General features: G+C 44.0%; 1 protein-coding gene across 4 annotated transcripts in view; it reads right to left on the bottom strand.

Moving 5' to 3' along the window:
- LOC147895921 (membrane-anchored ubiquitin-fold protein 3-like) overlaps nucleotides 1-16,654 on the bottom strand; it is a 35,828-nt gene extending 19,174 nt beyond the window's left edge. For 2 of the 4 annotated variants that reach the window (XM_087382950.1, XM_087382947.1), the window contains exon 1: nucleotides 15,658-16,654. In XM_087382950.1, coding sequence (XP_087239076.1) covers nucleotides 15,658-15,787 — 130 coding nt within the window. In that variant the 5' untranslated portion in view covers nucleotides 15,788-16,654. The remainder of the gene's footprint in view (nucleotides 1-15,657) is intronic. The other 2 variants (XM_087382949.1, XM_087382948.1) reach the window with 2 other exon arrangements.
- Between the last annotated feature and the right edge of the window lie 302 nt (nucleotides 16,655-16,956).

Raw genomic sequence — 16,956 nt, forward strand, 5'->3', positions numbered from 1 at the left:
ACCTTTCGACGGGACACTTGCCCTTTCGACGGGACACTTCCTAATGAGGCACAACCCTTCACAAGAGACATTCTAATGAAGAGACATTCCTATTGTAATGTACCCTCTCATCAAGGGTCACACCCTTCACAAGGGGTACACACCTCTTCATGCACATACCCTTTGGAGTACACACCTTTTCATGTGTGACTCTTCACTCTCTATATAAGAGAGGCCAAATTGTATGGATGACAATCACATCCACCCTACAGATATTCAAGCAATACAGTTATTCCTTGTTCTCTGCTATATCAGTCTCTTTTCTGTTCCTTAGCACAGTTCTAAATATAGTAAATCTAGGATTTCTTACATGGAGGATAACCGGGAAGTTGTATAGAGAGACAAGACCAGGAGGAAGAGAACCCCGAGTAAAAGGAGGAGTTACTATGGGCGTACAAGGCACATGTGCATACGCTACACAACCAAATGTACGAAAATAGCCCACATCAAGCTTACAGCCAAACCATACTTGATAAGGTGTCATGACTTTAAGAGCCTTTGTGGGACACCTATTTAAAATATGATTTTAGCACATGATGGCTTCCATCCAAAATTTATGTGGCAACCCTTTTGCTTTTAGCATGCATCTCCCCATCTCCGAAAGTGACCGATTTTTCCTTTCGCCCTTTTCATTCTATTGAGGACTATACCTCACCGTAAATTGATGTGTAAAGCCCTTCTCGGCAAAAAATTGTTGCAATGCCTTGGACATATATTCCCCCCCTCAATCTGAATGGAGGGTTTGCAACCGGCATTCAAAGTGATTTTCAACCAAGGCAACAAAGTGTTTGACCACATTGCAAACTTCAGCCTTCTACATAAGAGCAAAGACCCAGGTAAAACATGTGAAGTCATCTATGGATGTAATATAATAAAGATGACCACCAAGAGATGGAGTGCGCATGGGTCCACAAACATCAGTATGAACGAGCTGTAATTTTCGTATAGCCCGAACTAGACCATCTTGGGAAAGGAAAAACGATGCATTTTACAAATACGGGCCTCACATATTTTGTTTGGAGGAGTCTGCAAGGCATCAACCATATTAAGCTTCTGCAATATCTTAAGGCTGCCATAATTTACATGCTCAAACTTGGCATTCCATAACTCTGCATCTTGCATGGCAGAGGTAGAAGCCACAAAAGCTGAATATGCTCTTTTCTCATAGGCATCAAGCTGAAATAACCCGTGACATAATGTACTTAGTGAAAACCAAGGCATAATCTCTCTCCCTGTCACACACCGTGCATCCATCATCCCCAAAGATGACTTGGTAACCTCTTCGAGAGAAAGAAGAGACAGAAGGTGAATTCTTCTTAATTCTATGGACATTCAGAAGATCCTGGATGCAAAGATCTGAACCATCCACAGTTGTGAGTGAAATTTTCTCAATCCCTTAACTCGATAAGAAGAATCATTGGCACAAGAAACCATTTTGCCAATCAGTGCACTGGATAACTTTTCAAAGAAAGATTTATGTGATATGATATGGTAGGAAGCACGCTAACTCCTTGGTCGCCATCTGGTAGGATATCATCTACACCATGCACTCCACCTGGGAGCGTGGGACCCCGGGCTCTAGGGCGACTATCGCGAGGCGTGCACGTTTCTGCAAGGCTTGGCCTGCAGGAGTTTTCTACATACACTCCACAAGGGATTCGTTGGTTGTACTTCTTTCAGCCTTTACCGGTTTTTTCCATACTCAGCACCTTCGAAGCTGCTGTTTTGTATGAAGTCTTTCAAGCATTAATAGAAGTTTCATTTCTTTGCAAAAAAAAAAGCACCGCTATCAAAGTACCATGTCTTAGCCCTCTCATTCACACTGAAAATATGTGACTCCCAAGAAGTATCGTAGCTGCAAGTAAAGAAGGCCCAATCATGCTCAACAAAATTAGCAGAAATATCCTCAGAACTTGCATGATGAGTTAAGCCTGAAATTGCCATACCAGACTCTTTCTTCTTCTCGTTTGCAAGCCTCTTGGGGCATTCACTGATGTGATGACCAAGCTTTTTGCAATAATGGCACTTGCCTTTCTTGAAAGGCTTTGAGGCATCCTTTTTATCTTTGCCACCTGCATGTACATGTCAAGAACCACTGAACTTTCTTTTTGCCCTTATCCTTCGCTGAAAAAGCATGCTCCCCACTACGAAAACATGAAGCCATATTCTTTCACGTCTACTCCTCCTGCAACAAGAGTGCTAGCAATTCTTGAAAAGTGAGGCAATTCTGATTCCCTCGCATCGAAAGGTTGAGAGACGTATGAAAAGAAAGATAAGACTCCGGCAAGGAGTTCAAAGTAATGGTAACAAGCTTTGAGTCTGGAATGACCTCATTAATGTTTAAAAGTTGTTCTTGCAAATCTTGAATGCGGGTGACATATTCCTTGCAATGAAAGGAGGAGGGACAGATTTGGGGAAAGGCCAAAGATGGCAGAAAAGAGGAAAGAGGATAGGGGAGAAGAAGGAGGAGAGAGAGAGAGATAGGAGGGAAGGGGATAGAGGGAGAGGGAGAGGAAGAGAGAGAAGAGGGGTAAGGGAAGAGAGATAGAGAGAGATTGGGAGAGAGAGTGTAGGCAGCACATAGAAGGAGGTGGGAGTATAGATAGGATTAGATGTCACATCCAAAAGTGAGTACAAAGGGTAGGGAGGTGGACTTATAGAGTCTCCCTCCACACTATCTCCTTTTTGCCCTCTCTAGGCCTGAACATCCCCTAGCCTGAACATCCCCTAGAGGAATTGGCCTAACCCTCACTAACTTGGCCCAATCTTGGCCTTCATTACATCCATCCCTCTTAAAAATTGCAGGGGATGGTTAGGCACCAAGGTCCATTTCATTTCCACCTCTAGAGGTACTGGCTTCATTATCCCCGCTAGCCTTCCCTATACCTTGCTATAAAAAGGACATACTTTATCATGCATGCCACCGGGGTCAAGACTCAAAAGGAAATGTGACGTATTCCTTTGCCTTGGGTGTTGTGGCACTTCCGGGGCCATGTGGCTGATAATCCATCCTGGCAAGATCATCATTCATAATCACATGAGTTCCAACTGTCCCCATAGGTTTTGTTCTGTACGATGCATTGTGTTTTGCTGTCCACTTTCGTCCACATGGGAAGCATTGCTTGCTTTTCCACATACCCAACATCTTAGCTTCAATGAGCTGTCTTTGCATTGCATCTCTAGTTATTCTGTCCTTACCAAATGTGAAGAACTGAAAGTCGTCTTCATTATAGCTAATGTGTTTGGACCCAAACAACTCCATGAGTTTCTCTAATCCCTCAGCATCCCCTGGATCTAGAGTTCTCACATATGAGACAACATAGGGCTCCAATACTTGGATGCTAGCATGTACGTCTTTTGTATTTCTCCCAAAGATGGCACAATGACTGAAACATGGTGCATCTAGCCTCTGAACAGCCAAATAACCTGAGAGAGACAAATCAGGCCTGCTAGGAGTCATGTAGGCATGGTCCCATTAACTTTCCTTGTCACTGGATACACCAAAAGTCCAACCCCCAGACAACAAAATAACCAAACACATTGTTTGAACCTATTTTGGTAGACCAAGGAGGGGGCATTAGATGAAACAACAAAATGCTAGATCCCGTTTGACCTCCATTTGCTTTGGGCTGAAAAGGGTTAGCTGTCCATGTTGTTGTGGTAGTAAGAAGACAACACAAACATGCATGGAGAACAAAGGCTATCAACCATGTGCAACCCAAGGTGCATGTGCTGACCCATAGTCTTGCATATGCATGCCATACCGACTGCATCTGAGCATCATTGAGCAAGTCGTTTGTTACGCTCAAGTCGAGGTAACATGACCTCGGAAGGGTCAGTGGACATTTTCCTTTAAAGGATCAATGTTTGTATTATATTTGTTTGGGCTTCACGTAAATGATCAAAAAGGAATCAAGGTCAAGGTCCTTGGTGAGGGTGACATGGCACAAGACTAGGTGGATCTAAGGCTAAGGGGTCTAAATGCATTAAATGTGCCAAGGGGCAAATGATTTCATTGTTATCCCAAGAGAGGGGTAAATGATGCATTGAGGAGAGGCCCTCAAATGTAGACATGTGGCATACTAGATCGATCTAGGAAATTTTTGGGGCTTGGTGGAATTTGCAAGCTTGAGCCTTCACGTTGTTGATTTTTTTTTAGGTTTTGCTCCCACCGAGGTTGGCTAGGAGGAAACTATGTGCGCCTGCCCCGTGATAGATTGTGAATTTAATCTATGAACTGAGAAAAGGATTGAGAGCGTAAGATTTTGGTATCAGAGCAGAAGCGTGGTGATCAGAAAAGAGAGATGAAGGTGTGGACGAACGATGCGCGGAACATCAAGCCGTGCTGAATTTTGGTTGGTGAGCCTGTCGCTCGGCTTCTTCGTTTAGCCTTAGCAAGCTATAGCCGTGAGGCCATTAGAGGAGCAAGTCGAGGCTTACTACAAGCCTTTCAGCTACAAGGACTACTACATCAACTTCAGAGTTACCAGCCGCGCAGGCCTCGACGCCCTCAACCTCTATATAAGGATCTTGGTGGTCTACAGCTACTACGGAGCAAGGATGACGAGTAGAGAGTAGTTAAGCCCAAGCTGATGCCTTCGTCGTGAACGTGGGTGATGTCGTGAAGAGGATTTGTTCTTGATTGTGCACGGACTGAGAGAAGCTTGTGCGGGAGAACTGCATGTACACAAGGAATTTGAATCGTGATTCTTGGGGCTGATTCCTGAGGCGTTGTTGTAAGGCTAGATAGGATTTACGGTGGCTCACGGAGCCTCAAACAGAGTCGGCGCAATTGATTTCTTATTGTTTGGATTGAGTGGCGCATGTGAAGGGTCATGGATTGGTGCCTTCAGGGCTCCTAGGCATCGCAGGAGCTAGGTGTGAAAAAAAACGATCGTTCAACTATTGCACATAACGTGCACTCCACGAGATGGCATCGTGACTGGCTGGACTAGGAATGTAACTGGGATTTAGAGAGGCACTGCGCTTGGTCGTGAGCTCGTGGGAAGGGGTAGACAGTCCCGCATGTTCGTGGTCTAGGCATCGTTGCTATTTCTGGGGTGGCTTACACGGACTAGCTGATCTCTTCATGCAGCAGAAATATGACCACGGAGCTTTCTATGCCTTTTAAGTTTTGTTGGGGTATATGCTAGTTTATTTGCCCTCGGTGTTTGAGTTATTTGAGATTGCAGATATTTCCCTAGTATAGGGAAAAGATATTCATTTTAGTTCTCAGCTATTTTCAGTTGATGGTTATGTCTGTTTAGACACCTTTTGTGGTTATGAGATTGAAAAGCAGTTTGTAAATACAGTTTTAGGCGGTGTTTTATTTATTTATTTATTTATTTTGTTTTTATCTTATTTTTTTTAAAACACCCCCATCGACCTAAATGGAAGTAGAAGAAGAAGCTTCTAGGGTGGATCCCGTAGAGTCGGGAGTCCGGCCAACTCCGCAAGTGTCGCGCCAGCAAGCCATACACTATCTGGTAGAATTGCATTATTGAAGGATGCCTTGCAACAGATTTTAGCGCAACAGTTACAAGCAAATGTAGGGCAATCTGAGCTCAAGAAAATGGTTTATAGTATGTCTACTAGACCATCTTGTGAAGAGAAAGATAAAGCTCCAATGGAGCCTGAATCCAGTGTTCATACGGTCGAGCCTAGGAGTGCTACGAGACCTAATATTATCAATTATAGGCCAGAAAAGTATTCTGGTCAGATGTCTGACCGTAGTTCCGATATCATAGAAACCTGGTTACACAAATGGACGAGGCCTTCGCCATTTGTGAAATCAGGAATGATATGAAGAAAATCCGCGAGGCCACCCATATGTTTAATGAGGCAGTGGATCGGTGGTGGATAAAACAACAGAAAGATGGAGTGGCATCCACTACTTGGGAGGGGTTTTAAAAAGAATTTAGAAAACACTTCTTACCTCCTGACGAAGCATCCCGAGCTTGGGATCAGTATCGAAACCTTCGTCAGAAATTTATCAGTGGCGGAATACACTGATAAGTTCAGAGAAAGTGTAATGAAAGTTTATGAACCTCTACCTCAGTCAATCCAGGTAAAAGATTTTATCTTTGGACTGAATGATCGGATCAAGATGGAAGTTCGGGCTAAGTATGCGAACACGCTAGATGAAGCAATTGCCATAGCCCTGAACTATGAGGATCCAAAAGGGAACAGACCAAGTGTATTTGTGTAGGTTGGGACTCGGTATGAGTACCCGAAGAAAACTAGGTTTAAGAAGAAGTGGATTAGCAAAGGGAGTGCCTCACAGCCTAGTGGTCAAGCCAAGCAGGTGAAGCTAGTTGAGACTCCTAAACCAAGTACCACCATTGGAACGAAAAGAAAAGTAACACCAATGGCAGCCCGGGCTTGGTCGAAGTCTTCTTTGAACCCAGAGCAAAGAGAAAAAGCGAGGAGAGAAGGCTTGTGTTTTGGATGCCTTCAGCCTCATCAATGGAAAGATTGTCCACGAAACAAGGATCGTTGGATGGCTGAGATGGTGAATGCGACGTGGAAATGGAGGAAAAGTCCCAGAGCAAAACAGATGCAGAGTCAGCTAGCGGGATCTTCTCAAAGGTCGATACCTATTTTGTTATGTGTGTCTGTTGCTAAGCTAGTAACTAGTGCACCTGATAATGTCCTGTCAAAGCCCGCAGCAACAGGGTATACAGCCTTTAACGATACAGAGTTAATTAAGATGAAAGGGCAAGTAGCCAATCATGATGTCATTGTGTTGTTTGACTCAGCGTCAACGCACAATGTAATTAACTCCAAGCTCATCTGGAACTTCAAATTCATGACTATGCTGAGAAGCTTGATTTTGAAATGACCAAGCTTGCTCACGCTGACATAGCCTTAGGTAAGGCTTGGCATTCTAGGAAGAATCTAGCCATAGATTGAAAAAAGCACATTTATCAATTCAAGATGAGTGATGTGATGTATGTTTTACGAGGTGAAAAAGATATACCTCAAGGACCGTTGGTATCCGTAATGGAAGTTCGAAAAGCTCAAGAAGAGTTTCTGTTTCTTTGTACAGCATCAGTAGAGCCAATTGATGGTCCTTCGGCTAGCATTGATGTTACCCAAAATGGAGAGATGGCCAAGTTGGCTGATGAAATAGCAGAGGAGTTCTCTGATTGTTTTAGGGATGAGTTACCTTATGGGTTACCTCCAGAGCGGAATGTTCAGCATAAGATTGAACTAATCCCGAGGACAGAACCTATAAATAGGCCTCCCTATGGGTTAAGTTTTACCGAAGAAGCAGAAGTACGAAGACGACTGGAAGAATACCTCAAGATGGGGCAGATTCAATCCAGTTTCTCACCTTTTGCTTTGCCAGTGATATTGAAAAAAAAGAAATATGATACTTTTCGCCTTTGTATAGATTACACAGCATTGAATAATATCACTATTAAGCACACGTACCCGATGGCTCGGATCGATGATTTGCTAGATGCGTTACATGGGGCCGTAATTTTCAGTAAGATAGATCTTAAATATGGCTACCATCAGATCCGTATTAGAGCCGAGAACGTGCATAAAACCGCTTTTAGAAGCAGCTTTGGACATTATGAGTTTTTGGTAATGCCGTTTTTAGAAGCAGCTTTGGACATTATGAGTTTTTTGTAATGCCGTTTGGACTTACCAATGCTCCAGCTACATTCGTCATGCTTATGAACGATTTACTACGTCCGTATATCGGAAAGTTTATAGTACATTTTATTGACGATATTCTTGTGTTCAACAAAAGTATTGCTGAGCATTACGAACACTTAAGAATAGTATTCAATACTTTGAGGAAAGCCAGTCTTTATGCAAATAAAAAGAAAACTGTACTGTGTATGGTAAGACTTGAATATTTAGGATTCATTATTACTCCTGAGGGGGTAGAAATGGATCCAAACAAAGTGGCTGCGATACTGACTTGGCCTATCCCTCAAAGTTTGACCGCTTTTGCGATCATTCTTGGGATTTGTCCAATTTTATCGAAGGCATATCAAAGGATATTCCGAAATAGTATCGCCATTGACTGATTCAACCTCAGATAAAGTACCTTTTATATGGAGACAGAATCAACATGAGAGTTTTAACACTATAAAACAAGCTGTGGTCTCAGGACCGGTGTTAAAAATAGTTGATCCCCAAAAACCGTTTTTCCTTGAAACCGATGTGAGTGGCATTGCGGTAGGAGCAATTCTCCTCCAAGAGGGAAGGCCAGTAGCCTTTGAAAGCAAAAAGCTTTCTCCCTCTCAACGAAATTGGCCAACTCATGAATTAGAGTTATATGTTGTTGTCCATGCTCTGAAAACATGGAGACATTATTTGTATGGGTCAAAGTTTTATGTTGATGTTGATCATGATACTCTGAAACATTTATGTAAACAACCTCACTTAAGAGGCCACCAAGCTAGGTGGGCACAACTCATGCAGGAGTTTAACTTGACGACTCGGTGCCGAAGAGGGAAGGATAATAAAGTTGCTTATGTGTTATCACGCATTATGCATAATATGAGTTTCACGGTATTAGAGAGTGTTCTAATAACCGAGATTAGAGAAACTCAAAAGGTGGACAAGTTCGTCCAGAGCCTTTGGCCTAAGGCTCATGTATTCAAACCCGGGGAAAAGGGTGACCTGGCATCCAGAAAAGGCCAAACTTATGCAAGATATACCATAAGAGATAGTATGCTGAAAAGAAATGGCAAGGTAGTAGTACCTAATCAGAATGATCTCAGACAGAGAGTCATTCAACAATGCCATGATAGCCCATGTATCGGACATCCAGGAGTCGAGAAAACATATGATCTCGTGAAGCAAAATTTCTTTTGGCCAAAAATGAAAAAACATATTCATGAATATGTGACACGTTTTTCGTGTCAAGTAAGTAAGGCAGAGCGGGTGAAGCCACCCGAACTTTTACAGCCTTTGGAAATACCACTAGATAGGTGGGAAAGCATTTCCATGGACTTTATTGTAGGTCTGCCTACGACACAAGGTGGATATGATTCTATCCTTGTGATAGTTGATCGTCTTACCAAGATGGCTCACTTCATTCCAACTAGAGTCTGTTAGTGCCCTGCAAGTGGCAGATTTGTTTATTAAACATATATTTCGCTTGCATGGATTACCCAAATCCATAGTGTCAGATAGGAATGTCAAATTTACCAGTCATTTTTAGACTGCAGTGTTTGAGACACTAAGGATTGAGTTGGGAATGAGTAGTGGGGATCATCCAGAAACGGATGGTCAAACGGAAAGAATCAACCAAATTTTAGACGATATGCTTAGAGCATATGTGTCATTGAGGCAACATACATGGGACAAGTGGTTGCAACTGTTAGAATTTGCCTACAATGATAGAAAACATTCCTCTACAGGGTTCAATCCGTTTGAGCTGAACTATGGTTATAGACCAGCAAATCCAACTACAGTTGGAGTACCTCAGAAAGTGCCTAGTGCCGCGAACTTTGTGGTTCAGATGCGGGAGATGCTAGCACTTGCGAGAGCTAACATCCGCCAAGCTATGGATAGAGCTAACGCGTATGCGGATGAAAACAGATCCGTAATTTAAGGAAGGAGAAAAAGTTTTTCTCAGAGTTCCTTCGCACTGTCTTTGACTGCATGAGAGTGTGCTAAGTTATCACCCCGATATTGTGGGCCGTGGTGTTAAACAATTTCATTTTAGTCTCTCCCAAACAAGCATCTAAATCTAGCTGATAGGGCAACGCACTATTTAAGATAGAAATAATTATCACAATACCAGCATAAAGAAGCATAATGCCTTGCTGACAAATATGCCAAAATTTGTGCCCCAAAAACATCAACATCACACTGCATTAGGACAGCAATCATAACAGCTGTATCTTGAGGCTTGTCTTGCTGGCTTATGTCTGCAACTTGCTGGACAAAGAACCATTTTACATATTTCTAAATTTCTAGCTCATAGGCTTAGTGGCATCTGCAAGTTACTGGTAGGCGACTTCAATGAACTATAAGTAATAGTCCTGACATTACCCTCATGGGTCTGTTCAGTCTCATCATGTGCACACGGATTTGCTTTTGTGAGTGCCAATACATGGCAGCATTTACCACATGTTGTACCAAGCATGAGGACACCCTTACAAAGGTCTGCCCTTGCATTTACAACAATCCTACGAGATGCCATTGTTCTCCTAATGGCTGCTCAGTGTAGCAAGCAAAACTGCTAACTCCCAACTATACTCACCTAGTGAGCAGCAGTGAAGGGCATCAATTATGTTGAAGTTGTGGCCATATTCCCCACTGTCATGCTCCTGAAGTGTTGTGTCACAGCTTCAGAAGTAAACCTGTCTTGCATATCTTTTTTCATGCTGCACAACCTGCTCCTTGGCACTGTGCAGTGTGGGTAAGTCTACTTTGGCATCCCTTGCTGTCATCTATGTGGTCTTCTAGATTTTCATCCTTAATGGAGACCATACAATGCTGGATACTCACCTCAAAAACTTTGTCCTCAAAGTTTGCATGCCTAGAAGGATCGAGTGTAAGTGCATCCACCTCCTTATCTTGCTGGTCAACATCTGCATCTTGATCAATATCCAGATTTGCTCATCATTGCTTGGCACCTCATCTATCTTTTCACCCATCAGGCCTGCTTCATTGTCACGGTTATGTAGGCTACTCTGAATATAGGCATTTCTTCCATTAGTGTGATGAACTGCCATGGCATCATCTGGAGCAATGTATCAGTCCTGCAAACTAATATAACAGCCCCCTTGCTGTCCATATTTGTTTCCATCATGTGGGCTGCTGCTTTTATTTGAGCAGCTATCCCAACATAACCCTTTTGTAATTGCAGCTGTAATAGACTGGAAACAACCAGATTTTTGTCCTGCATATTGAGGCATCTTCCACGGCTTTGAAGCATGATTTAGCTGCGTACTAGGGAGAGGCATAGCATGGCTGGGCTGCATAGCTCCTCTAGACATCATAGTTCCGAGAGAGACTTTGGGTGGAGCAATGTATCGGTCCTGCAAACTGATATAGCAGCCCCCTTGCTGTCCATATTTGTTTCCATCATGTGGGCTACTGCTTTTATTTGAGCATCTATCCCAACATAACCCTTTTGTAATTGCAGCTGTAATAGACTGGAAACAACCAGATTTTTGTCCTGCATATTGAGGCATCTTCCACGGCTTTACGCATGATTTAGCTGCGTACTAGGGAGAGGCATAGCTCCTCTAGACATCATAGTTCCGAGAGACACTTTGGGTGGATCAATATCCTTTCCATCCCCATCATTTTGGTTCATAGGAGGAAGCATGGGCTGCTTTCCTATCGATTGCATTGCAATGTGCACAACCTCTCCGACCTTCTCACAAATTTGTTCACCGATTTGCTGGCCCATCCGCTTCTCTGCCTCAGCTTGGGTCGTGCTCTGAAGCATCCGTGAATTTAGCCCTTGTGCCATCAAGCGTGTGCATTGCAAAGCTAGGAGGTATACCCTCGGGAGCAATCCCGAAATGACAGCTTTTGATTCTTGCTGTTCATAGCCATTTAAGCTGCTATTTTCATTCGAGCACTTCTCCCCACAACATCCTTTAGTATTTGCAGTTGGAGTCACTTGACAACGACCATAGTTTTGTCCTACATCCAAAGGCATCAACCATGGCTCTAAAGCATGGTTTGGCTGCATGCCAGGGAGTGGCATAACATGGCTAGGCTGCATTACAAGCATTAGCCTGACTACATTCTCCCCAAATGTTGGGTGTCAACTATTATAGGCTTGCATAGCCTTTGGCATCACTCCCCTCGGCATCATAGCTCCACAACTGGTTGCTTTATGGCATTTGTATCTCTCGACATTTAGCATAGGACATCACTGTCAAATCTAACAGCTGAATATGTAAGGTACAACCACCATCATAAACATCCCGACCATGCAAGGTGTTTCGTGCTTGTAGTGCACTAGCCTGTGAGGCAAAATCCATTTCAGCTTGCAGTCCACCTGAAACTTGATGCATAAAAATCTTCTCAATAAGCCGAAATACCTGATGCAACACATCCAATGTAATGGGGTACAACATCTTGTGGATGGTAACCGAAAGGATTCCATGCGGCTGTGAATCATCCTCACGTTGAAGGTGCCCTAAGCCTTTTGCAAGCTGCTCAAAGCCCTGCATAAGCTGCGCAAAGCTAGAGGCGTGTCGCCCCATGCTCCCTCTGTAGGCACTTGACTGTGTGTAATAAACCTTTGCTGCTGTTGCACTCTGTCAAATGCATGCAGGTGTGCTGGAGTGCTGTCGATGAATACCTCTCTCACAGCTTGAAATGTGATGGGGTGGAAGACCCTGAGGCACTGCATGTAGCTATTATGGAAACTGAATGGTGCCCTGGATTGGTAGACCCAAGGGAAAACAATGTCTGAGTTGCTGCAAAATAGTCCACTAAACTGTGCTCGGAGACGGAAGACTCCCGAGCAGACAAAGGACTGCCTGCTGATGCACGGTCTGTGGGTACTGTGGATGAGGAGAGCAACTATGAGCAGGCCATGAGAAACTGCTAATGCTGTTAAGGCATCTGCTCTAGGTCTCGCCTGTGCTGGACCTCGTGTGCTGCCAAGTCAGCACGATGTCTGGATCAATGCTCTCGGCCACCTCAAGGCATTCTTGTTCCAACAGAAGCCAGAAACGGTCCAATGTCGTTGCATCCTCCTTTGTCCTCTTTTCCTGCTCAAGTTGCTCAGACAAAAGCCTATTCTGCTCAAGGAGATGATCCTGCTCCCTGAACGTTTGCCTGAGAGCTGCTCTACTGGACGGGTCCATGATGGAAGACTGGTTGACCCATCAATTGCTGCAACAATGACTACCAGCGGGGGGAAGGGGGGAATCCCTCCTAGCCTTGCCCCGCAAGCTGTAAACGCATACAGGTGAAGACAGGAGCCAGCCCGATGCGCGATGAAGGTTGGGAGGGAGAGGCTAATGGAGTATGGTACTACCACTAGTCCCGGGTAGAGACAAAATACAAAATTAGGTGATATCCCAGACATCATACATGTTCCCTCCTTTGCTAACTGAGTCCCCATAACTAAGCTCTGGTGCCATGACTCCCTCCAACCTACTTCAAATCAAAAGGAGCCATATTGCTCTGATACCAATGTAACATGCAGGGACTATCTAAGTGGAAATATAGATGAAATGTAGAAGAAGAACTCAAGCATGAGAGACACCAGAGAACTTCCTAACTATAGTACACTGCTTTATTATACTGATGGTGCAAATGCCCTAACTACTGTTGTACGTGCTTGCCAAATCGGCATACAAACTGACTGCGGAGCTAACTACTCCTATTCGTCTACTTACAGGGAGCAAAAGGGCGCATGATCTGTGCTGGAAAAGCCTGCAAATTGGGCGACCACGTGCCCCAAATGGGGGCTGGACTGTCCTTATATAGGGCTGGCCTCTAGCCGACTTGGCCGACCAAGCTGGTCGGTTTGACCGACCTGGCCGACCATGTGGTCGGACCAGCCGACCCAACCAGACCAGTCTTGAAGGGCTGGTGCTGGCCCACCCAGCTGGGTCCCAAACATCTATCAGCTTAGATGTAAATCTTCGATACTCAACTTCAGCCCAACCTCCATCAGTGTTGCTGCCGCCTCCATCTAGAACCTAAATGTGCTCCCCTTCCAGAGTGAGGCTCATCTAAACCCAATCTCGGACTTAGCATCTAGTTGGAGTAAGAGCCACCAATTGCCCAATGATTGCTCTATCATTGTGCTCCTGTACTGCAATTGTCAACTTGCTCTGCCAGTCCTCTAGTATAAGTGTGATGTGGTAGGATTTGGGAGAATGCTATCATTGGAGCTCCTTAATGACTTCCAAATTGCTGCTGGCCTTTAGCCCAACAAGCCCGAGAATCATCACATCAAGGTCTTTCCATGTACATCACCTCCTAGCAAAAATCCCTATCATCTCAGAAACGCTATGGTTGCAAAGCCAGCCCAGGAGCCCATGCAAGCAGGATCATTTCGTCTAGCACTTCTCCATACGCATCAAAAATGGGCCTGTGCCTTTGTTTGGATTATAACTTTTAACAACACCACAGTCGAAAGTCAGTTCCCCTACCATGCATTAAGTACGTTTTTTAGCACCTTGATAGTATCAAAATCTTCTCCAAGGCTATTTGAAGAGAGACCATCATCAAGTCTACATCACAAAGCGAAAAGGCATAGTATGAGTCTGTGGTCATGTAGTTTGACCAGAGCTCCATGGATCTTCAACAGAATGATGACACCGCTCAAAGTGTCTTTCTTTCTTAATGGCATTTAAAGCATGCAGTTGTAAGGGACCCAGATCTGCATTTGGCTACACATCAACAAGGGAGCTCGGGGTGCCAAGAGCACTACAAAAAGGGGGATAAACCTAGGCACAAAGTGTGCACAGAAAAGTAAAGGTCTGCATTGCAACACAATCGCGACAATAAAAGATAACCATGTGGAGTAGAATTGGAGTTGATAAGGAGGACATTAGAAAACTCAAAACACTTCCATTATCACTGCATTAAGGGCAGTGCTAACAATCAGCGAGTTAACCTTGGCTTTAAAAAGTTTGACGAGTGAAGTTCCAAGCAGTGCCCACGACCTTTTGATGGCACATTTGCCAGTCTTACGGGAATCATACTCCTAAAGGTTTCTCATAAGATGCTTGCACCACCCTAGTGACAGTAACCTTCGGCTTCAAAGCTTCACAGATTCATACTTGACAGGTAATATCTCTCCCACTGGACCTTAGCTTATATTTCATGGCTGAATTAGGAACAAGCAATTGTCTCTCGCTCATCCTGCGAAGCTGAAAGCTGGACACGAAGCAGCAAACACAGCCCCTCATGTGTGCTTGTGCATTGGTTGAGGAAATTGAGGCATAACATACCTGATGGCACCCCTACTAGATTCTGAAAGTCAAAGATGCATTGTCATGACTCATCGCTACAAAACCGTCTTTCCTGCTTGTTAGAAACACATTGAGATATGGGAATGCATGGCAAATGGCACCATCGACCTCACCTTCCGTTTCACCAAGGATGATACCTTTGCTAAGAGCCTTGCAAGGAAAGATTGACGTCTTAAGGAATGGGAGAAAATGACAAAATGGCAATGGGGCTAGAAGGCCAGAACTAGTAGGTGAGAAAGAAAGGCATAGGACCCATGTTACAGACAGCCAGTATAGACGTTCTGGTTTACCGCCAAAATGCCCTAGGAATATCACAACGTCTAGAATAGTCAGGCACCAACATTTTGTACGGCTGGAGCCTGTGCAGTAAGGCCAATTGCCTCAATTGTAGTGTAGCAAGCTGGAACAGAGAAACTAGACGTATATATCGTCCCTGCAAACGAATTCATGACTTCACTTTAACAGTAGAGAGCTTTAACTGCACTGACACTCAAAAACTTCTAAAGAGCAAGGTAAAGCGAAAATACATTTCCCAACTGTAAAAGCAAACAAAAGGAATATATACACATTTCAATCCTCCCTTAGAACTGATCCACGTCAACTGTAAAAGCAAACAAAAGGAATATATACACATTTCAATCCTCCTTTAGAGCTTCGTCCATACATGAGGCAAATTCTATTATACCTGTTGGCCATTGTCTGAGAATACTCTCTTTTAAGGTAGCAACAGTGGTCGCAGGCGCATATCTACTGGGTCCAAGGTCTGTACCATCGTGCAGGCGAAACTTAAGCTCCAAAAGCTCCTCTCCCGCCATTCTGAAAACTATACGATAGTTTATGGATTTTTATCGCTTTGCAAGATACAGCTTCCTGTGCTGCCGATGTTATGTAGGCGTATTTCTTCACGCCTTGATGACAATAACTTTGATTAGCTAATAAAATAGTTTTACTCGCTCGATACTTGGAGTTGGTGGTTCCAGCCTTGTATGCACTTGAAAGTGAGTGATCAAGCATACTTTCAATGATAGAGAATCGCCTTAGCTATGTGTTAAACTCCATGATCCTTGAGATAGCATAAAAGTCCACTCTATTCTTTGCTTGGCTTGCATCATCATTATGCCACAATCTGCAGGTCTTTGCAGCTTGTATGATATCCGCAAGTTAATGTCCGACTTCCAGCCCATTGTCATTCAACCATGCCAATGGCACTTGCTAAGAACTGCTTTTACTGCACAAAAACCAAGAGTTTTAGCTACATCAGCCTGATCTCTGTTGCCCAACGCCAAACAAAGATTTGCCTTTAACACACAATCTGCGTTTTGCGAGAAACCGGCCGGAGGGAGGGTCTCAAAGGGTACGAAGATCGACAAAGAACACGAGGAAGGAAGCACGATAAATGAATAGAGATGGGTTTGATTCATGCGGCGTGGGTTAAATGCTATTTTTCGAAATGGAGCTGATTTCGGTGAGCGAAGGAAAAGCGAAAAAGGGAATAATGGGTCGGATTGAAAAGACCTCAAAGATGGATTAAACGATAGGCAGATCCGGATGGGCAAGCTTGAGATGGAAGGAAACAAGGAGAGGAATTGAAAGAAATGGTGGAAGCAAAGCATCGAGATTGTCACTAGAAAACAATCGAGCAATTGTAAGCAAGTTTGATTCGGTCGTTGGCAAAAGTGAACGATGGCAACGATACAAGAAGAAGCTCCACTTCCATCTCGTTACTCTCTACCCCAACCATGGTCCCCCTAACCACCCTCCCACTTCACTCTACCTAGCTTACCCATTGTCTCATCATCATCATCATCATCATGCTCACCAGAATGGCTCCACTCACTCATCTATACATTATCCATTTGTCTTTTTCACTCCAATCTATCATCTCTCTCCTCCCCCATCTTACCATCTCCCCACACCTCGATAGTCCATGTCGCCCTGCCGATTAAATCCATGTGTCGCCGCCCTGCCAATTATGTCTTGTGCG

The sequence above is a fragment of the Dipteris shenzhenensis genome, chromosome 12, assembly GCF_047967505.1.
Source record: "Dipteris shenzhenensis isolate YYH24624 ecotype China chromosome 12, Dip_SZ_1.0, whole genome shotgun sequence".
Classification (NCBI taxonomy): domain Eukaryota; kingdom Viridiplantae; phylum Streptophyta; class Polypodiopsida; order Gleicheniales; family Dipteridaceae; genus Dipteris; species Dipteris shenzhenensis.